The sequence below is a fragment of the Polistes fuscatus genome, unplaced genomic scaffold (genome assembly GCF_010416935.1).
Source record: "Polistes fuscatus isolate 324 unplaced genomic scaffold, CU_Pfus_HIC Scaffold10, whole genome shotgun sequence".
Lineage (NCBI taxonomy): Eukaryota > Metazoa > Arthropoda > Insecta > Hymenoptera > Vespidae > Polistes > Polistes fuscatus.
The window spans coordinates 7318027-7340467 of record NW_025112998.1 but is presented as its reverse complement, the minus strand read 5'-3'; the positions used below and the strand labels follow the sequence as shown (position 1 = coordinate 7340467).

Here is a 22441-nt window from a genome sequence, read left to right as displayed (position 1 = left end):
TTATTTGAAAGTCTTAAATTGCTTCATTTTAAAATATATATAAATGCATTTCTGAAGGCACACACATGTTTTATACACTAAAAATTAAATATAATTATTTAAAATTCTATAACACAAATATAAATTTTTATCTTTTTATAGGATTAGAAGTATTTCTTATTTATTTAAAAAAATGTATTGTGTCTACTACTTTTTTAAGTGTGAAATTTGTTTGTTTCAATTGACTGCGTGCAAAGCAGTCTTTGAATTAGTTGTAGAATCAAAGTAATCGGACGTAAAACAAATTAAAATCATACGCGAATTAGAATCAGTGTTGTTCGTCGTATAATAAAATTTCGGTTTCGCGATAAGAAACTTATTTATAGTTTCTTATTTTCGTTTATACCGCGTTATTAGATTCACGCGAGATGCATCACCATGGTGCCATTAAGCTGCATTCCGTTAAAATGCATTGTGAGTAGTAATTTTTATATACATTTTATTCAACTTTATTTCATATGATTTTGGATCATATTGTAAATAGCTTTTTATTAAAGAATGTATCAAAGATTTGAAAGATATTTATTAATACAATATTTAAATAATGAAAATATATATTTCGGGTTAACAGCCTCAATTATTGCATAGATCTATTTGTAGTCAGAATAGAATTACATTTTTCTTGTAGTTTTTTTTACCGAATAATTTTGTGAGCGAACGAGAAAGAAACAATACATGGTTAAGGAATATTTATAAATAAGTATAAATAAATAAAATATATATATGCATGTATATGCATTGAAACGATTAGTCTCTTTCATTTTAATGCATATTATATTAATAGAAATTATTTTCTAACATATTATGTATTATATTATGTTTCTTCGTTACTTTGTTCTGTACTCAAAGTATTTTCAGTTGATATTGGGACTTTATTCAAATCTAACAAGCCATTATCTTGATGTGGTGGATTGTAAATTGAAATATTAACTTCTTCGCGTCTGAAAAAGTAATAATGAAAAAGTTATTAATTAGTGTCATAATTTTATAATGCTACGAACAGATATTTTACAATTACATAAAAAATCGAAAAAATTAAAGGACGATCTTTAGAGAGAATTATGTTTATATATATTTATTATTTATACTTATATTACCTTTCTGGGTTCTCATCGGTGCCGTTATCAGTATCCGTTAAAACTCCAATTTCGTATACTACTGCTCTTATAATATATCTAAAATATTAATATTACATGTTATCATTATCATTAAATATTAATAATTAATATCATTTTATTTATCACTATAACTCTTATATAATTTTAAAACGTTGACTTACAAATCATCATTCGTCGTATTTTCTGCCAATGCGGTTAAATTTTCTGTAGTATAATTTGGATATTCTTGCGTAGGTGTAGGTATAGTGATTATTTCAGTTGACAAACACACAAAAATGATCAATATAGAAAACAATCGGATAGGAGCCACAAAGGGCTGACCATATTTTTCACTGGTGTATAACATTTTGACTAAATGATTATTGCTTCTGCTAGCACTTTTATAGGCGCAAAGATTCATTATTAACACTATCCCCACTTTTATCTATTTGAGAGTTATTCGCAAGTATATACTTCCTGTATTTGAAAGTGGAAAATTTTTCTCTACAGAACTAAATACTTGCTAATGAAAGAGACAATTAGAATACGTGTTGTAGCAACCTAGAATTTTTCTGCTAAATTCCAAGAATTGACATTATTGATGATAATATATGACATAAAGAAATATAATCCTTTAAACATATATTTTAAATTTTTATTTATATATAATAAATAATTGTGAACGGTAAATAATTTTTTTATATATAGTTAACGCGTAAGGTAAAAAGAAATATTCTAATATCAGATAATCAGAAATTATTTTATTTAATATTTCATTTTTTAATAAATTATATATAAATTATATATAAATATTATGAGTATATATATTAAAGTATGTTTGAAAGATTATATCATATATGCTGACGTATTTCAGCCTCAACCTTAAAAAACTACGCTTATTGAATTAACATTACTTTGTAAATTTTATCATATGGTTGCGTCGACATACGGTAGGCTTTGTATTCTTTAAATAAATCGTGTAAAATAATAGATATAAATATCTTGCCAAAGGTATCTTGTTGAGAGTAAAAACTTTTCAACCGATCGTCATACGAGAATAGATTATTCTTCGATGATAAAATAATATTAATATACATTGTGTTACATACGAAAAAAACACAGCTATCGTATAGAATGATTTCTAATAAATTTCTTAATTAATATTCTTTTCACGTCGTATTCATCAACTATGTTTATAATGTTTAAGTATTACATATTAAATTCTCAATTTGTGTTTTCATCGCGTGCATAAATGACCTTCGTTAAATGCAGTCCAGACACAAAAATCAACTTTTTATTGCCAATAAAATGTCAATAAATTTTCTTTTCCTTTGGAATTAGTAATCATACTATAATGAATCCTGGATCATTGTACGCAGCAATCTTTATGCAATGAGATTCTGGTAATCGATATTATTTGCGTATAACAAAATTATATTAAACTTTATTGTCGAACTGATCAGCTGCATTAATTTTATTTATATTTTAATGAATTAAATATAATTGTAAGATATAATTACAAGTAAATTCTTGTAATAATTTTTGTCGGTAATATAGTACTACGGTCGGTTTATAATCGAACGTCGATAATGTAGAGTGCGATAGGAAAATGATAAAAACGTAATGTTTGATAAGTTTAGAATAAGTATATATATAATAAAAAGCGTGAATTAAAAAGTATCTAATATTTATAGATGTAGAAATCAGTCATTTGATTTAATTGATCTCTTATACTGAAGTGATTATTTATTTGAATAGATATTTTTTGTGAAACATATGATACGTAAAGTAAAGAAATAACAAATACACATTTATACTTGGATTTAAAAAATAGTGAAATTAACTTGAATAGGATGAACATTCCTGTGGGAAAATGTTAGAATTCTTTCTCAATTCTCAACAATCTCACGTTTTAATAGCTATTTCCGGTGTGTTGAAATTAGAAGTACATCCGTCTGTGCATTAAAGTGCAAATAGAAAACGCTAGATCTCGCATTATCGTTTAGTTAAAAATGATCCTTCGATCGATAGTTTTGAAAGATCTATAATTTACTATTGAACGATTATTTTCAATCGAGTGGATATTTCAAGTGTAATATTTGAATTTATAATTAATTAAAATGAATTCGTTAAAAGTTTCACGCATTATGTCGTCTTCACAGCGATAAGTCCAGTGATTTTCGTAGCATTGGGCGTAATTCAAAGACGCGTTTCGAATAAATTACGATTTCCAAGAAGTAGATAGCCTCGAGAAATTGTTAGCGCTTACGTTAAAAGTTTCACGGACGCTTAGTTGCTAAATGTTACTCATAGTATCTTTAGATAGATACTACCTTTCTTATTCAAAATATCTGATAATGACGCTTTTCTATTTATCATTTAGCGCGTTAAAACAGTAGTATATCGTAGGCGGCCAACGTGAAATTTTATTTTCCCGGAATACGATGACTATTTTTGCATCCTCGAAATACCGGTAGAGGGAATCTTATTTCAAATCATACGTACGTACTCTATGCACGAACATATTGTCATACGAATAACAGTACGACGTCAAGGCTATGTTATGCCTCATCAGTATTTTTTTTTTTTTTTTAAAGTGAATGTTTAGGCGTCTGAAATGATAACCGTTGCATTTATTGTCATGTATGTGTTTATATTGATTGTCTTTCTTTTATAAATTCAACGAAATTATTTCGTTTGATCATTTATTATTTTTCCTCGAGTATGGTTAAATAAGCTTTAGAATTTTATCTGTATTAAGGAAAGAAAATGGCCTTGGTTAATTGTATAATTCATCTGTGTTTACATTCAATATGAATAATCAATGGGAGAACGTGTCACGTCAGTTAATGCTTCTTTTACGCTTTACAACTACGTTTTTTTTTTTATTGTCAGATCTTTTTCTTTCAAATGGTTATTTCAAAAATGGAATTGTCTTTGCAAGTGTGTTCATAGTTTTCTATTGTCATTTAGTTTGGGTTAACGATATCTTTTATTGTTTATGATTAATCATACTTTGATTGCTTGAGTGTGTGAATATTAATAACGCAAAAGGTAGATAATAAAATTCATCATTTTTTCAGATATTGACAATGAAAAGTGGGAGAAACTTTTAAATGTATTTTGTCTTTTCTTTTTTACATATTTATATTGAATATAAAATATAGCAAAAGAGTGAAAAAATAAATAAATCATGGATAAGGTACAAAGTGCTACTTATATCGGGGTAGATTCCCATTTATTAGACTACTGGGAAGAATATCAGAAAATGATTGAGGAAACTAAAATGTTAGATGATTACCTCGATGAAGAATATCCACGAACTTATGATGGTATGTTATATTTACGCATTGGATATTGCCAGAATTAGTATAGTATATTATTCAATAAAGATTTTGTTTTTAATGTATTATACATCTTAAGATGGCGAAGAGGAAGCGGAATGGCTTCGCGCTGCAGGGTTAGGAGAATTAACAGAAGCATGGAAAGCGGGTAGAGAAGTTCAACCAGAAGAATTAGGAGCTGCTTTGCGTCCTCTTTCAAGAGCGCAAGCGGAAGCTGTAAAGAGAAGAGTTAAATCTCTCAATCATACTGTTAAACAGCGTTTCAATCAACGACAACGTGTAAGGAAACCAGACATTAGGGATGTGTTCAAAGATGTAGAGGTTTGCACAGTTCTTTTTTTATTTATTTAAAGATTCTAAATAATTGTCATATTTAGATCATCGTACAAAAGAATTTGTTTGAATAGATTTCCAGTACAGGTACAAGATCAAGAAGTGCTACACCTGATTCGTTAGATTCTATTCCGGGTGAAACACTAGAAAATGCTTCACCTCCTTCGCAACCATCTATAACTGTAATTGATCATCAAACAAGGTTAATTATCATTAACCTAATATCATGATAAATAGTGAATATTACATGTAATATAAGTTATGGGTATTTTTAGTGGTAACATTCCTAGTTTTGTGTCAATATTTCATCGTTCTTCAAATGAAGGAAAGGAGACTGTTCGAAGAACACCAAGTGCACCATCAACAAATACAAATTCTGTAACAAATGCTCCAGTTCATGTTCAAGAAATCTTTAGGCGTACCGGTCACTCCTCTCGAGGAGATGTTGCTAATGATTCCGGTATATTAAAATTAGTTTTTCTTTAACAGCTTTGTTTGTTGCATGAATTTTGGTCAATTCAATTAAAATACTGCATGTACTTGCAGAAGGTATTCAACTGACTGGCTATCACAGATTAGGAACAATACATCTTTCTAGACCACCTATTCAGAAACGTAGTGGTAGCGACCCTAGTGAAGTAGCAAATACAGAAAATTTAGATATCGAAAATATTGGAAAATTAACAGTTTCTAAAGATTCGACATTGCGGTAATTTTCTTTAATATGCAGAGCTTTAAATGTGCAGTTATATAATTTTTTCTGCATGCATTATTTTATCTTTGCATTTATATTATTTCTTTTTTAGAAGAGCTTCAGGCAGTCATGCAACTGTTTCTAGAAGTCATAGTAGTTTATATGGTTTATCACCCTCTAAAGATGAAAATTTATTATCTCATCCATTAAACCGTACTTCATCACATGGTCATTTGAGTTTTGAACAAATGTGCAGGACAAATGAAACCAAGTCACAAGTATGGGTGACAGAAAATCTTCCAACTGATGATGGTTTTCCTCGACAACGCATAGAATCGTTATCCCAACGTGATTTTACACGATTGCAGCCACTTTTGTGGCTTGAACTTACCGCAGTTTTTGATAAATATAATGTACCTCTTAAAAAGCGTAAACCAAACAAACGTAGGAGAAAAGGTTCGCATTGTTATTGAAATTTTAATTTATAGAATAATATTATATTACTCTATATATATATTGTATAAACCATTCATATTTTTAGCTGGTAATTTATTTGGTGTATCGTTGTCAACTTTATTACTCAGGGATAGCCAGTTAACAAACGAAGAAAGTAACATTCCTTTAGTATTTCAAAAAGTTCTCAAAGAATTGTCCAAGCGTGGTGTTAAGGAAGAAGGGATTCTTAGAGTTGGTGGTCATAAACAGAAGGTACTAATATTAATAAATAAAACAGTGTTTTTATTTGTATTAATGCCTTCATAACTTCGTTGCTTTTAGGTTGAGCTAATATGTACAGAATTAGAAACAGATTTTTATAGCAAGCCAAAGGAAATCGATAAGTTATTTAAACGTATACCATGTCATGATTTGTCAGCTATTCTTAAAAAATTATTACGTGACTTACCCCAACCGCTTCTTACAGTGGAACTTATGGATGCTTTTTACCAAATTCATGGTAAAATAATTTGATAATAATATATCAACGATATTAAGTTTATAATAACATTTAATAATGCTATTAATTTTTATTTTCTTTTTTTAGAAATAAAAAATCCTAGCGATTTATCATATTCATTAAACTTATTGGTGCTACTTCTACCAACAGAGCATAAATGCACATTAAAAGCATTGTTAACCTTTTTGAAATTGGTTATAGATAATCAGAATTCGAATAAAATGTCAATACATAACGTGGCAATGATAGTAGCACCATCACTATTTCCACCACGTTACGTGCATCCTAGTGATCGTACCGATTTAAATGCTCAAGTTAATATGGCTGCCATATGTTGTAGGGTAACAGAAGCATTACTTATTAATTCGGACAAATTATGGTATGTACCAACTGCTCTACTAAGTCAGATGCGCAGACAGTCCGAAGAAGAAAAATATCGCAAATACAAAAAGAAGTATTATTAAAGACAATAATTGGCAGACTGAGTATGGTACTGTTGTATCGATTTGTAGATGAAGTATAGAGAAGTATAATAATACCTTTGGTGCCTCTTAATTTTTCTAATAGTATTTTTAGATCAAATTTGTATTTTTTAAAGACTAAGCTGTAGTGAAATACCATTTGAAAGGGAGGGTCGCTTTGAAATCCTTTTTGTCAAAAGGTTTTTTTTGATATACCTCATATTTTTGATGATCATTCCTGCATTAGTCTGACGTATTTAATTTATTCAAAGTTCGTTTGAGATCAAGTGCAGTAATTCGTTTAGTTTACATATTTAATTGTGCAATAGTTCAAGAAAGTGAAAGAGATAATGTCAATTTTATTCTCTTGGTTTATGAAAAATGTTTTTTCAAAATCTGTCTTGTAGGAGTCTAATGTAGGGGTTAAAAAACTTTCTATTTTTTGTTACGATAGAGTAGATCTAACATTATATTGTATATGTGTGTGACCGTAATTATGTCCGTGATTAATTTATTTGCTAGTATTAATCACTAAAGTTAGATCTCCTCCACTAAGTATTGTTTAATATTACTTAGGTGATTATGTGTTAAATAAAATTGAGTAATAGGTAGAGTCGGCTAACACATTTTTGTCAATATATATTGTTATATTTTTTTTTATGTTTTTTATATCTAAAGTCGACAATAATTTTTACCTGTGAAGTAAGGATTACTCATTAGTTGAATATCAAATTAATTACGGTCGATACAATTAGTTATTAATATGTGCTAAAATTTTCTAACACTAAGTTCTTTTCTTGTATAATTAATATTTATTATATAATTATTTTATTGTTGCAAGTGAATGTCTCGGTCCGATGCAAAAGTGACACAGATGATTTCTTTATTATATATATATATAATTTATTTTTATTGTTTTTTTATACTAATAGAAATTATTTTCAGAATTTATTGAATAACAATCGAATAATTAATTAGATTCATTTCAATTTATTTCTTCTAATTATTTTTACTTATTATACATATACATATATATATATTAATATTAATTTCATATCTCATCTTTGTGAAAGTCGTAGGTATTCTCTTTCTACGCCATATAATTTTAAAAATTTTGTATATAACATTTTGCACACTGTTATTTTGAATTAATAAAGTGCCAAAGAAAAATTCAAGTGCATTTTATTAATTGTATATATTTTGTTCGTTTTCAGAGATAAATCTGTTGAAAAGAAATTAATTATTTTTTTGTGTACAACAAAAGTTTATAGATATTTAATTTATTTATCAGATACTCCAAGCAAATATAATAATCAATATACACACATACATACATATATAAAATTATCGAAGAATAAATAAATAAACTAAGACTGATAAAATGTAGAACATCAATCAAATTGAAATTATTTTCTACGTTTGAATTCAATTAGAATCATTTTATCGATTATCGTATCGATGCTATAACTCTTTCGAGATCTATATTACCAATTATAGGTGCGAATAAGTCATTAGATAATTCTCCGGGACAGCAACTAGTAAGGATAGGTAATAGAAACATAATTTGTGTCAATCTATGACCATGATCGCCTTGTTTTTGAAGATGACTGATGAAAGTTTCCACAGCTGATTCCCTCGCTTTCATTATTAATCGAACACCATCCGAAGTTCGAGCGATTTCTGCATTTAATAGAAAGATCGTTATTTAAATAATAATCTGCAACGAATGGATATTAATAACAATTTTTAATTACTTCTCTTTTTTCTTCGTTAAAAATCGCAATTTTTTTTCGAAATCCTTTTTAAATAGCATTACGCTAATCAATGCAATTAATTTTATTGTATAGTAAATTTAATTTCATAAATAATTCAGAAGAACAAATATAGAATTTTTTAATTATCTTTACGATTGTTATTACAACAACAACAACAAAATAATTATTTTACGTTTACCGGGTCGACATAAAACGAAGGTCTCCAAAATGGAGAGTTCAGTATCATCGAGACGCAAATTGGAAATCGTATTACGTGCTGATTGTAAACAAGCGAAAGCATTTTCGTTTCCTGTTGCATTTGTAGTACCGAGATTTGTTAAATCAAAAGGCCAAGTAGCTGCACGTAAAACGAACACCGCTGACCATGTTTTTCGAAGAATCACATTTTGTTCTTCGATATCGAGTATCGAAAAATCACGGTGTCGTCGAGCACCACGTATCGTAGCGAGAAATATTTGCGCCGATATTTCATACCGAATGGCATCACCTGAAAACATTATTTTGTCTTCTTTTTTTTTCTTTTTTTCATTTATAATTTTAACATAGATTTAAAATAAAATATTATTTATACGTCGATCAAAATATACATTTTTGTGTGCGACGTACTATTTTTTTAATTATTATATATGAATATTTAATAGAGAGGAAAGGAACATAGAACGTTTGAAAATTGAAATCCCATAAGCATTATAAAGATTTTTAACGTAGTTAATATTTATCGTTAATTTATTGCAACGCCATGAAAATATTTTTCCGTTCAATTACCAGGTGCAATGATTCTCGGAGATTGCACGTGTCGTAGGATTGCAGGAAGCAATGCTTCGTTGTCTCTTCGTGGCTCGTAAAACGATTTTATGGATGTACTCATCGTGTTCGTTTTAAATATTAGAGGAATTTCGAACGTATTCAAATGTCTTTTACAAGAGTCATTTGCATTGTTTCTCGATTTCCAAATAGCGTCAGAGTTGTTATTCGATGATGAAATTGTTCGATTTCTTATACGTGGTCCTCTCTCCTCTTGAACGGCTAGAACAAATTTTATTTCTTCATCGTTTTTTTAAATTCGTGAATTATTTAAAAAAAAAACTTTGGATTAACACAATGGAAAAACAAACTAATATTTCTTTGAATTATTTTTACTATTACGTTTTTTTTTCTTTCCTTTAATGACTGCAAAATAATTTTCATTCGTTCGCGATTATTAAATTTCTAATTTTGACTTTGATTTTTTAATGAAATATAAATCTTTTAATCTTCGAAGAACTACATTTTCTATTCAGAGATATAATCGCGTAGGGTTCGTGGAGACACCCTTAAGCTGTCCGTCAAAAGGTAAATAAACTTGGTTCATCCACGAGTTGTGACTACGATACTTGATGTAATTTGATTGTCCATTGTGGTTTCTCTGAGCTGTCGTAGTTTTATTTACCGAAATATCACTTGGGAACGTTCGTTACGATCGATAATTCACTTTCTTGGAACTTTTACCTTCTCGTAAAATTTTTTTAATAGATATTATTCAACAATTAACTTTACTCATTTCATTAGAATTTCATATACTTTTATTACTTTCTTGGATCCTTAATTATAATATGGATTAAACTTTTCGAAATATTTTAAATATTAATTAATTCATTTGATCTCTTAAATGATATTTATGTCAATGTATCAAACAAATGCAATATATATATAATTTAGATATTTAATATTTTTAATAAATATAAATATTTCTTAATCAGTTAGCTGTGACGATCTTTTTAAATAGTGTTTACCTAAATCATTGTACAATTAACACACTAATTTATTTATTATTTATTTATTTATATATTTTAAGCGTAATCATGTTTTAATGAATTTTTCGTTGCTAGTATAGTAAGATTAATTTACATGGGAATAAAATTGTAGCTTTGCAAGTCAATCGTTGATTAAACGTACCGAAACAAACTTAGCATTACTAGTCACGGAAGTGTCAGCACGTGTTAACAACACTGACACGCGTCCTTGTTTGCATCTCGTTCAATTCGTTATCACCTGTCCGAAGCCTGAGAATTCTGATTCTTTTTAGGGATTTGGTATGTTTACAGTAGTTCAACTTTCAACCGATTTAATTAAATTTTTGTTAAGTAATAACGAGGATAACATAATGACCATTATCAAATTTATGTTATTTAATAGTATATGAAATTAATTTAATGTTCAAACAAAATTTGTAAAGTTTATTTAAATAAGGAAATTAGTATTTCTTTCTTTTTTTTTTTTGTAAATCGATTATTTATGTTTTTGCAAAACAAGTATAACAATGGTCATCAAAATTAAAAAACAAACTTATAGTTTAATATTAGTAAAACAAAAATATTTATTACTTATCGAAGAATATATATATATTTGTAAGTTAGATTATTTAAAAAGATGGATAAATTGTATTTACCTGCCGTGTTCATGCCGACGGAAAAGCATTTCTTCAATCGACAATGTGGGCACCAATTCCTTCGCGTTTTATCAACAGCACAAGTTCCCGTACTCGCTGCGAACACGCCATTATCTTTATTGTTTATTGTTACTCCAAAGAAAATGAAGTAAAATATGCGTTTCAACTAATTCTTGAATTGTCTTATCTGCTCTAAAGATAAGGTTTCAGCAAATTGTTATTTTTTCGAATATATTTCTAAAAAAACAAAACAGTTAATTTCTGTTTTGTTGTTGTCGAAGCTATTTAACCATAAACGTTTTCAATTAATATATATCGAATTATGATATTTCGATAATAAGGATAACATAAAATAGCTGACCGATACAAGTGAAGAGGGTGCCTCGACGAACGGATCTTTTGAAGAAACACGAACAACCGTCGCAGCAATAAACACCATAATGTTTCCCATAAGAACGATCACCGCAAACTTTGCAAGCAACGGGCGTGGGTAATGTTCTTCCTACGTAAGAGAAACCGATAAACGTACGACTGTTTATTCAAAAATGTATATCCTTGAAAATAATATACTAGAAGTTTTATCCTTGTACTATCACACATTTTATCTTGAACAAGTATAATACGGGTATTAAGATATAATTAATAGTTATTATATCGTTTTTATCTAATAGAATTCTAATTAAAATTTGCAATGACATTTTCTTTTTTTTTTCTTTTTCTTTTCTTTTCTTTTTTTCCATTTAAAAGAAGACACGAGAAGAGAAGGAAAACAAAATTACACAAGTATTATCACATGCAATAGAAAAATTCGAAAAGAAAATCGAAAGAAAATATTTCTTATATAATAATAGTAATAATATTTATTATCGCTAAACTTACCCATGTTATCAGATGTCGGGGGATGTTTAAAAATTTCACAAATAAATCCTATCTATTTAAAAAATATCTATTATAATAATTGGAAGAGGAAAAGATTAGAGTATTGAAAGACAATAATAATATGTCTAACCAGTTCGAGTGACCGAAGTGAACTCTGATCGGCTGATGTACAAACGACCAAGTTGTTTCACGATTGATATAAAAGAAAGAAGGGGGATGAAAAAGGGAAGGTGGTAGAGGGTGGTGGTCACGTGGAAAGGCTTTTTGTTTGCTCGGCACGTCGTTCGAATGTCAGAACGCCGTGCGACAATATTTGATCTTCTTACCAAATGACACGATCGTTCTGCCTTGAAATCTTTCTTTCTTTCTTTCCTTCATTTTTCTTTTTCTTTTCTAACTATATATGAAACTAGGTGTAGAAAAATCATCACTATCCGATCTGTGTGTGTGTGTATGTATGCGTGCGTGTGTGTGATGCGTTCTTCTTTCTTGCCCTTAGACGAGGGTAAAAATAACACTCGTCTTTTCTTATGACGTCAGAAGCTTCTCTCTTTATTGCTTCGTATCGCAGGAGACAAAAAGGAAAATAAAATAAAATAATTATAATAATTATAATAATTATAATAGTAGTAATAATAATAATAATATTATTTATAATAATAATAATAATAATAATAATAATAAAAGAAGAAGAAGAAAAAATAAAAAGGAAGAAACAATTATACAGGAACTGTGCACAATTATAATTCAGACTCCATTACGCTTATAATTTTACAGCTTACAAGGAAAAGTGAGGCAACCTTTGGACTATGAGTCAATAAATTAGTTGGGATGACTTTTACGTCCGCTTCATTTTCTTTCTCTCTCTCTCTCTTGCTTTCTTTCTTTTACACATACATTCGTACACACTCGTACACACAATCATTCTTTTTTTATTTTTTTATTGCTTACACGAACGAGAGATTATTGTTATAAATTGATAATGCATATTGTGAAGTCACTAAAAAAGATTTCGTGTATATATATATATATAAAGGATCGAATAAGCCTCCGAATATAATTCTGAAGCTGTGATATGCACCCCTTAGCACGAATGATATTTACAAATAATTAAGTACTCATCGTGTGAGAGAGAGTTATTCGTTATATTATTAAAATCTAAGATCTCGAATGGCAAGTAGATCGTAGTAATAATAATAATTAGTTCTAATTAAAACGAATTTTACGCACACACACACACACACACACGATTTTTAATTTTAATCATTCGTTAGAGATATAAATGAGCTATTTACACAATGAAAGCATTTTTATTTTATTATTTTTTTCCTTTTTTTTTTTTTCTTTTTTTTTTTTTGTAATTTTTTTTCTGTCTACTATCGTTAGGATGATCGTGTACAATGTGTGTCATAGAAATATCGAATAGTCGACTAAAATATAGATAATTCGTGTACGCGTATGTAATGTGTTCGTATGTATGCATGTAAATGTGTTATACGTAATGATAAGTCTAATGCTCATGTAATTCCTTCCTTTCACAATCTCTCTCGAAAAAAAAAGAAAAAAAAACAAAAACAGTTAGAAATGATTTTCGTTAATAAAATTTCGAAAAGATCGTCTTCGTTCTCAATCTGTCGTTCTCAATCGTTGACTAGAGATCCAAGGTTATTCTCGTTACGTTCTCGCATTATAATTCGATCGAGATTTATCCTTCGAATCTTCATTTTCATTGTCACGCGATACAGTCACGTAGTAAGTATATATATATATATAATTATATACTAATGTAGATGCATATTCATTAAAAAAAAAAAAATTTATTCTTTTATTTTTAATCGTACTATTTTTAAATTTTTATTTACTTATTTATAATGTTGTTTATTTTATTCTTCGATCACGTTCTTCTCTAAGTAAAGCAGTTATTTAGCTTGGATTGCACTTTCAGACGAAAAAAAAAAAAAAATAGAGAAAGAAAAAACTCACGAATAGAATTTTTTTCGTATCGATGATTTATATATCCATTTCCTTCGGGATCATCTAATGTAAGAGATAGTTCATTTATTATTATATATATCCGATGTCGATGGTTGTTTCAAATCTTTTACGAAGGATTCCAAATTACGACGATGCTAGAAGTTTAGCAGCAGCTGTAACATGATGTTGATGATGATATGGTGCCTCTTGCGTTCCATAGTAACTTTGTTGTTGATGTTCGCTCGTTGGCACGTTTAATTGATGCGGATGTTGATAATAAGATGAGTACGGTTGGCCTACGATCCCGTCGCAACTTCGAGGTTCCGTTTTCACGGCAGGTACACTTCCGGTTGCTAATAGGGACGTGTGCCCAAGGTATACAGGCCTTTCAGTCGGCGTTGAGGAACTCGACGATTTGGAAACATCGATTTGATGCTGTTGCTGTTGTTGTTGTTGTTGCTGTTGTTGTTGCTGTTGTTGTTGTTGTTGTTGTTGTTGCTGCTGCTGACTACTTTTAGGATCTGTTAACAATCGTGATCGCAAATATTGTTTCTTTTTTATTCCAAAGAAAATTCGCATTTGTTAGATAAATTCTCGAGATTATAATAAAACTAACCCATCGAAGGTGACGACGTGCTAGACGCTGTAGTTTCGTGTTCCGTCGTATTGGATCTAGCATTTGGTTCTGGTGTCTTTTTCGGTTTTCTTTTACGCGTTTGTATTCCATCCTTCCGCATTGCCAATGGTCTGTTAACACCGTGTAATTTAAAATACAAGCCGCATGCATTGCACACCGGTTCACCATCGTTGTTACGCCTCCACAATGTAGTTGTTCGTGTACCACAATTTGTGCAGCATAATCCTAACCGTCTCGTTGCCGTCTGAAATTCAGATATCTGTCCCATTTGTAACGTATGTTGGCGTATCAGATTATTCAACTTTTATACGATTAAAAGAAAAATAGAGATAAAATAATATTTATAATATATAAAAATAATAAAATGTATACTAATAAAAAAATCAATTGAATGCAACGAAAAACCTTTCCGATCGAGTTTGCGTCGTGAAAAAGAAAAAAGTGAAAGAAAAACGAATATACTTTTAGTTTTATTTTATTCGATTCCAAAAAATAATTCGAATAATCTCGATTATTGTCATTTTTGTTTTTGACTTTACTCGTTGTTGATAACATTTCATCATTTGCAAAGAAAAAAGATGATCGTGTTTTAATCGTTAATAATTAATGTGATTTAACTGATAGGTACTTGAAAAAACTTAAGTGAGATTATCGGTCGGCACTTTCGTTTGCCGATGAACTTACCAGGCGTTTTGATGGTTTGATGAGCGGTCGATTCATACCGTTCATCTTATGATAAAGCCCGCATGCGTTACAAAGATAATGACCGGTACCGTCCCTCCGCCACAACGGCGTGGAAATTGCTCCGCAATTGACGCATTCTCGACCCTCGCCAAATTGAAAGTCCATCGCCGTGTCTACGATAAAAAAGTATCAAAGTTGTTGATTAACATGAACAATTTCTTCGTATTGAAATGTTCTTCCAAAACTATCTCAGAATACACAGGATGATTAAAATGAAATGAAATCTATATCAGATTAATAATAAATTATGTTACCCCTATAACATTGATATATATATATTTTTGTTCATTTGTTCATTAACAAGATTAGGAGAATAACATTTAAAAAGAATCATTTTACCATGAACAAAATTTGTTCGAATCAATTCGAAGGAGAAGTCTGGATCGTGTTTAAAGCCTAGAAGGGGAATCTTTGTACTTCGGTGAAAAGCCAGGATAAGACTATTCGCGTTTATCTGGCTTCGAGTTACGACCTGGTGCGATACGTGCTGTGCTCTAAACATAGACAAGCTTTAAAAGAGAGAGAGAGAGAGAAAAAGAGTGCTGCTGCTGCTACTTCGAACGATTTACGGTCGATTCGTGCACTCTCCTGAGAGCAGAATGGAACCAGCTAGCTAGCAAGCAAGCAAGCAAGAGTTAGCTAGCAAAGGAAAGAGAAATAAAAAAAAAAGAAAAAATAAAAAATAAAAAGCAAGAGAAAGAGAAAGAGAAGAGAAGCTTCTGCTTGCCCGATGGTCTTTTACTCGCAGTAGATGCCGCAGTCTCTTCTGGCGAAGAGAAAAGCCTCAGCAACGTGAAACACTTGACCGCGGCGTTCGAGGCCAAGTTGGTTCAAAGAGACCGCTATCATTTATCCGTCGCACATGGCCTACCGAGTGCTATGGTAAACCGACGTCAACCTCGTCCACGGGAGGAGAAAGAAGACAGTCTTTCTTTTAGACTGGTTTTCCCTTTTACACACGAACCACCTCTAAGCAATCTTTTCTCTTTCCTCAATGTTCATCTTCAAGTTCTAAACTCTTTCTGAATAATCGTCCAAGTTACAGACCCCAACACATGCTTTATTTACGAAAGTTGCATTATGTACTTCTCTTCTTGGAAGATCGTTCAAACAAATCATCGTTCTAAAATCAATTGAACGAACGTGGATTATATTATCAAATAAATTACATTTCATTCTACGAGATTAATCAATTTTTAACAGAAATAATATACAGTTAATACACGAAAAAGTTCAAAGTTGCATATTGTTTTTATCCGAAATGAATTATTCGTATTCGAGAGTTGATATCTAATGATTTTTTTTTATAATCAAGTCTTAGAGGACGATTAGGAAGAGACAATATTGAATGATCCATCGATTAGATGTCGGGTTATCGAAATTGTTCATTGAGGGACGATTACTCGTTTAGAAATTTTAGCAGGTAAAGTTTCTTTCGTGTTACTGCTGATGATAAGTTCCAAAACTTTTCGATAAACTAATCACCAGCAGTACGTTCGCATCGTCGTATATCTTATCAGCGGATATACGGGCAGTTTGAGTAAAAGTTTCGTTCATTTATCGCGGTATTGCCATGTTGTGCTTAGAGTTTAACTTCGAGAAAACGATATGCAATTTTTAACTAGAATTCTTTTCCGAGCCGTCGCCGCGCCGTTTGTTTCGTTCGAGTTCAGCACGGAAGTTGTTGCGACGGGAAACATCGATTCCTTTCCGTAACGTTCTAAGAAGACTCGCTAAGAAATAGTATAACTTGAAACCTGTACGATAGGTTATGTCCTAGTACGAAGAGAAGCCAATGATCCTTGGTCTAATGCTTTTATGGTCTTCTCAGATAAAGAAAATAACGTATGAGATTAGAACGAATAACATATAAGGGGTTGAAAAGAGAAATAGTTAGTAAATCCTTAAATAGTATGACGATAGGGTCTCCTCTTCCGTACATATTTATATACTAATAAATTAAATATACGCATAAATAAATCGATATAGGTATATATGTTTTCTTATAACAATTATTGAAGTTATAAACTGCAGTGTTCGTTCGATGATCATAAACGAAATAGGAAATTTAGCGTTAATGAATGTTGAAGAAGATAACGTAATAAATAAACGTAGAAATGAAATCAAATAAATTATATTAACTTAGTACCATATGGCGAAGCACGTTGAAATCCGGCACCGTCGTAAGCACGCCATGAGGACATCATCGCAACGTTTTGAGCATAAAATGGTGCAGCCGCTGCAAGGGTAGAATGAGGGTGTGCCGTATGAGGGTGGCCAGCATGAGGATGAGCATGTCCCGTGTGTGGACCCATCGTTGCACTGGAAGCACTCGTGTGACCAGCCAATGCATGATGAGCAGCGTATGTTTCGACGCCATGTTGCCAGGACGCTGTTTTCTCCCTTATATAGAAAATCAAATTTATTTATCTTTACGAATTAGTAAATTATATATTATATTCGATCAATTAATAATACTTATTAGCAGAGTTACTTAACCATGTTTAACTACTTTAACCATGTATTAGTAGTTCTTAACCATGTTTTATTACTGACTACACTAAAATTATATAACGCGAAAGTTATGTGGTATTACTTTCGCCAATATAATTATGATATACTTTAAATAAATTATATTTCACTCAACTTTAGACAAAATATACGTTAATTTATAGTCAAAACATACAAAAATGTATCATTTTTCAAGTAATATAGGGTTACATTAGAGTGCTTATTTAACAACATTTAATTTCGAATATCTCTGTCGATTATCGTGCGATTAATGATTAAAGATTTATATAAAAAAAGATATTCGAAAAGTTGAATTTACCACGCAGGTGATGCAGAACCAGCGAAGGAATGATATTGAGCTGCCGTGGCTGCAGAAGGGATTGCTGGTCTGGACGAAGGTACGTAAACGGGGGCTTGCAGTTGTTGTCCATGTTGCTGTTGTTGTTGCTGAGACTGTTGCTGATAGTCGGAGCCTGCGCCGTACCCGCCACTTCCGCCCCCGTGGAACATCCTTCCCAAGAGCTACGACCACGGCATCTGTGAATATTTATCTGGTAGATAAAAATAGTCTTAATAAGATAATACGATACAGAGGGGTAAGTCACGAAAAAACAAAAAAAAGTCACTCCCATTACATTTTCCCCAACGCGCCAATAAATATTAAACCCAAGTCGTGTGTGATATATTCGTTTAGCACGAATTATATACGAACGTTTAGTTCATAGATCAATGCATGAATTTATGACGAATATAATAGAAAAAATGTCTAATACAAGTACAATATAATAATTATTCATATCTTATCTATGATATATGCTAATGAAACGTAATATTTTTTTCATTTATTTCAAATTTTTTTTAAATGAAACTTGAATATATATATATATGTCAGTGTATTCGTTCGTTGTTAAACTAATAATTGTGAATTGTTAAGAATCGTCAGCTCAGGTTTTCTTTAGATTATTCGTTTAGAATCTTAGGAGGTGTATATCATCAGAGAGATACCAAGTTCACGTTACCTTTAACATTTATCACACTCGAAGAAACTTAAATAACATTGGTAATGTTTTTTTTCTTTTCTTTTCTTTTCTTTTCTTTTTTTGGGGAGGGGGGTTTTTTTCTTTCCTTTCACAGTCGCTAAGCGATTTCCATTATGCGACTCGATAAACGTCGCTTGGGTAGTGCGGGCAGAGGGTAAGAGTATGGAAGTACTAATAGTACAACCTATACTAGATAATGCTAATGGTCTCTTTACAGCTCCGATAAGCGGTCGCGTATGCGCGCCGTCGTGTCCGAGTACAAACGTAGGATGAGAAATGGCGTGGGTTGTTCATGGGACCAAGGATGTCTCGAGGGGAACGGGGTAGTAGGGAAGGGGACGGGCTAAAACATTAATAAACAAAAAAATCCACATCGCAGGATTTGCCGTATTTCATGCGAATCGTTGAAATCTCTTTGATTTGCTGTTAATTTAAAGAAAGTCGCAGTTTCTTTTCAACTTGTTCAAATTGTGTCGTTATTTAATAATAATAATAAGGGCTCGAAAACGTGATTCGTATTTTTCTTTTGCCACCGTTCGCGGAGAGATTTTAGATCATTTTCTTTCGTAGTTCAAATCGTTGCAATCATTCGGTAAAAAGTTATCGAGAAGTAAATAATATTTCAGGATTGATTAATTTTTTGACAATAAGTGAATCGAATTGTTCGCAATTGCAATTGCAATTGTAAAAATAAGAAGGATCTGCGTTTTTAATTTCATTTCGATATCGGATTAATTGAATTCGAAGAAATTGAAGATCGCGTATCAACGCGTTCGATCGTAAAAAAACGTATCAAATTTGTCAATAGAAATAAATAGGAATAAATTTTGAGTGTTGTCTTAAAGATATCCGCTAGGTATTATATCCGCGAAAAAAATTCTTTCGATATTTACTTTCGACGAAATAAAATGGCAATGTTTTAGCGTATAGAAATTCGATGTAAAATCTTAGAGTACCGCCCACGGTATTCATTGTTCGAATACGGATTTCGCTGAAGAAGAAGAAGAAGAAGAAGAAGAGGAAGAAGAGGAAGAAGAAGCAAAATAAGAATAAGAATAAGAATAATAAAAAGAATCTGAGTGCCGCCATAGTCGGCACGGCACGGCACGTTCCACTAGTCGGCCCTCTGTGGGTCCCTGGGTTCCATGGATGGAACCGGCCTCCAAAGAGCCGAGGGTTGGTTATTTATGGCCGTGTCGAACGTATGGGCTCGCGCGAGAGTAGTAGAAGTATATAACCAGCAGAGAAAAGGATAGAGAGTGATATTGCTGAGGTGGAGGGGTGGAAAGGCTAGGGGGGTGAGAGGGGGAGGGGGAGGAGAGAAAGAGGATAAAGACGAGTCTCGAGTGTGGATGAGCGCCTCAGGAGAGAAAAGAAAAGAAAAGAAAAGAAAAAGAGAAAAGAAACTAATGTAAAATAAAGAAATAAAGAGGAAAGGGAGAGAAATCGAAAGAGGAACGATGCTGCAAAGAGAAAGAGAGAGAGAGAGAAAGATACATTAAGAGTTAGGATAGGGCGGAAGGGCGGGAGGAAGAGAGAGAGGAGAAAAGGACAGAGGGCGCAGACGCGTCTCCACCTTCTTCTGGGTTCTCCTGAAGAACCGTAGAAGCCGTAGAAGCGGCCATCGCGGTCACGAATAAGGATCGTGTAGGCGGGACCAAAACTCTTGTGTGTCATGTGTATACGCGCGCAAGTATCTACATATGTATAGGCTGTATGTTTTTTACATCTCTCTCTCTTTCTCTCTGTTTTTATCTCTATCTTTCTTACTTTCATTGTACTATCATTTATTCTAAATCTTTTTACTATTCTTTTACTTGTTGTTAGTAGTTATTATTATTTTGGGGCGGAGGGGTTGCTCGTGTATTTAATTAATTCGGTGAAAATTAAATCGCGTCGATGACTTAATTTTTTTATTTGAATTCAGAGTAATTAAATATATAAATAAAATCAAATATTTCTCTGCAAAGTTATTAAAATACGCGGATGCGTTTTCAATGATCTTTTAATAAACCTTGTGGAATTATCTTTGAAAGTTTTACTGAAATATCAACTCGTTAAGAGATATATATGTATATATGAGTGTGACTCAGCTTTTATAAGTATAGTATTTACATAGATATACGTAAAGTATACTGTAGTTGTATAGAAAGGGAGATTCAGAGTACCTCACTAAAATTCAAGATATCACTTCTCTGGCTACGTTCTCGCGTTCTATTCCATGTAAATACGTAATAGATTCGAGTTTGTAATATCACTTGCTTATACAGAGAGAAAACATTCAATGTGCAAGGCGTGAATGCGCGCGCGCGCGCGCGCATTCCCGTGAGGGTGGATGACTACGAAGCCGAAGTATGGGACGACGTTTGTTAAGCAACGTTGACCACGATAAGATTAGATATGTTAGATTTATGTCTCGTTGCCCTTTTCTTCATTTTTTTTTTTTCTTTACTTTTTACTCTCTTTTCTTTTTCTATTTTTTTTTTTTTTATCCTTTTTCTTTGTCTTCGCTTCTTTTTTTACACTCCGGCGTATCATTTAATCGTCTTATCGCATAATTTTCATATATGTACGCGTTTATGTTTGCGTTTAAAGAGATTGAAGGAACGTGAGAACTTCAGAGTGGTTAACCTTTTACTTTCGTAAAACAAAATGGTTCTTATACTATTTAAAAATGGCGCACAATTTTGGAACGTTCTATTCCTTTTAACTCAAGTTAGTAGCGTTTTTAAATATTATAACGCGCCAGAATGATATCTGCGAATATAAATATTTCAATTGTAGAAATGACAGAGTGCAAAAAAAAGGGGAAAAGTATAAATTTTTATTGAAATATTATTACAAGAAAAATGTGCGCCGAGTAAACGTAAAATCGGAGGTTATGTGCTTGAGAAATAGATTCGTTCAGATAATATTACGTGAATAGATAAAAATATATAATGCGATACGGTTGAACAATTCTAATATAAATTATCTGTCGACGAGTAATTTTTAGATCGACTGAATATTTAAATAACGAACTAGTCGAAATCGTAATAAAATTGAAATGAATTACTCTAGTACGACATTTATAATCGCCGGCATTTTCAATTCAATCGGACATCTTTAATTTCGATGTTGAACCTTCTCCCACAGATGTCACTTCGATCGGCACGTTCGATTTATTTTTTATTCTTATACGCTAGAGGTCGCAATATGAGAATCTTTCTCTATCTTCTTTCTCGTGCATACACACACCCACATATACGAGCACCAGTTATTGCATTATAATGTTTAACGCAATCAGCCAAAGAAAAAAATTAGAAAACAAATAGAAGAGAAAAATAAGGGGGGGGTGGCGGGAAGATAAAAAAAAAATAATAAAAAATAAAAAATAAAAAATAAAAAAGAGGAACTGTTTCGTCTCGATGCACGCGATATATCGGTGCGACCTACACGATAATTTAATTGCTGTCATAAATTAAATATCGGCAGGCGACGCGACACGATCGTTTTTCTTTCGGATGGCGGATCGAGCCATGGTAAGCAAG

General features: G+C 31.5%; 3 protein-coding genes across 8 annotated transcripts; 1 reads left to right on the top strand and 2 right to left on the bottom strand.

Annotated features, from left to right (window-relative positions):
- Positions 1–3164: 3164 nt before the first annotated feature.
- Positions 3165–6998, top strand: LOC122525880 (rho GTPase-activating protein conundrum). 6 transcript variants are annotated; one of them, XM_043648893.1, is made up of 10 exons: positions 3165–3637; positions 4220–4468; positions 4560–4801; positions 4888–5015; positions 5089–5273; positions 5360–5522; positions 5620–5963; positions 6049–6215; positions 6285–6462; positions 6550–6998. In XM_043648893.1, exons 2-10 carry the CDS (start codon positions 4330–4332, stop codon positions 6924–6926), a joined length of 1923 nt encoding a protein of 640 aa, XP_043504828.1. In that variant the 5' UTR covers positions 3165–3637; positions 4220–4329; the 3' UTR covers positions 6927–6998. The 6 variants fall into 6 exon arrangements, with proteins under 6 accessions (XP_043504828.1, XP_043504823.1, XP_043504826.1 ...); XM_043648888.1 differs by lacking the exon at positions 3165–3637 and adding an exon at positions 3647–3779; XM_043648891.1 differs by lacking the exon at positions 3165–3637 and adding an exon at positions 3647–3977.
- Positions 6999–8260: 1262 nt separating this feature from the next.
- LOC122525959 (nuclear receptor subfamily 2 group E member 1) lies at positions 8261–12009 on the bottom strand. Its single transcript, XM_043648999.1, has 6 exons — positions 12006–12009; positions 11488–11628; positions 11127–11222; positions 9464–9724; positions 8877–9185; positions 8261–8603 (listed from the first exon to the last, which is right to left on the bottom strand). The coding sequence occupies exons 1-6, from the start codon at positions 12007–12009 to the stop codon at positions 8371–8373; spliced, it is 1044 nt and encodes a 347-aa protein (XP_043504934.1). The 3' UTR covers positions 8261–8370.
- A 1857-nt stretch (positions 12010–13866) lies between these two features.
- LOC122524854 (GATA-binding factor A-like) lies at positions 13867–21132 on the bottom strand. Its single transcript, XM_043647343.1, has 6 exons — positions 21080–21132; positions 18191–18408; positions 17510–17763; positions 15301–15473; positions 14592–14860; positions 13867–14487 (listed from the first exon to the last, which is right to left on the bottom strand). Exons 2-6 carry the CDS (start codon positions 18379–18381, stop codon positions 14124–14126), a joined length of 1251 nt encoding a protein of 416 aa, XP_043503278.1. The 5' UTR covers positions 18382–18408; positions 21080–21132; the 3' UTR covers positions 13867–14123.
- Positions 21133–22441: the final 1309 nt, after the last annotated feature.

Excerpts from the sequence above, each read along its gene's own strand:
- LOC122524854 (XM_043647343.1), bottom strand. The coding sequence starts at position 18,381 with ATGTTCCACGGGGGCGGAAGTGGCGGGTACGGCGCAGGCTCCGACTAT. Across the intron at positions 17,764-18,190 it reads GGTTCTGCATCACCTGCGTG|GGAGAAAACAGCGTCCTGGC; the intron begins GTAAATTCAACT and ends TTTCTATATAAG. Across the intron at positions 14,861-15,300 it reads TCAAACCATCAAAACGCCTG|ACGGCAACGAGACGGTTAGG; the intron begins GTAAGTTCATCG and ends TCTGAATTTCAG.
- LOC122525880 (XM_043648893.1), top strand. The coding sequence starts at position 4,330 with ATGGATAAGGTACAAAGTGCTACTTATATCGGGGTAGATTCCCATTTA. Across the intron at positions 6,216-6,284 it reads TTGGTGGTCATAAACAGAAG|GTTGAGCTAATATGTACAGA; the intron begins GTACTAATATTA and ends CGTTGCTTTTAG. Across the intron at positions 6,463-6,549 it reads TGCTTTTTACCAAATTCATG|AAATAAAAAATCCTAGCGAT; the intron begins GTAAAATAATTT and ends TTCTTTTTTTAG.
- LOC122525959 (XM_043648999.1), bottom strand. Across the intron at positions 11,223-11,487 it reads CACCCTCTTCACTTGTATCG|CGAGTACGGGAACTTGTGCT; the intron begins GTCAGCTATTTT and ends GCGTGTTCGCAG. Across the intron at positions 8,604-8,876 it reads CTTCGTTTTATGTCGACCCG|AAATCGCTCGAACTTCGGAT; the intron begins GTAAACGTAAAA and ends TATTAAATGCAG.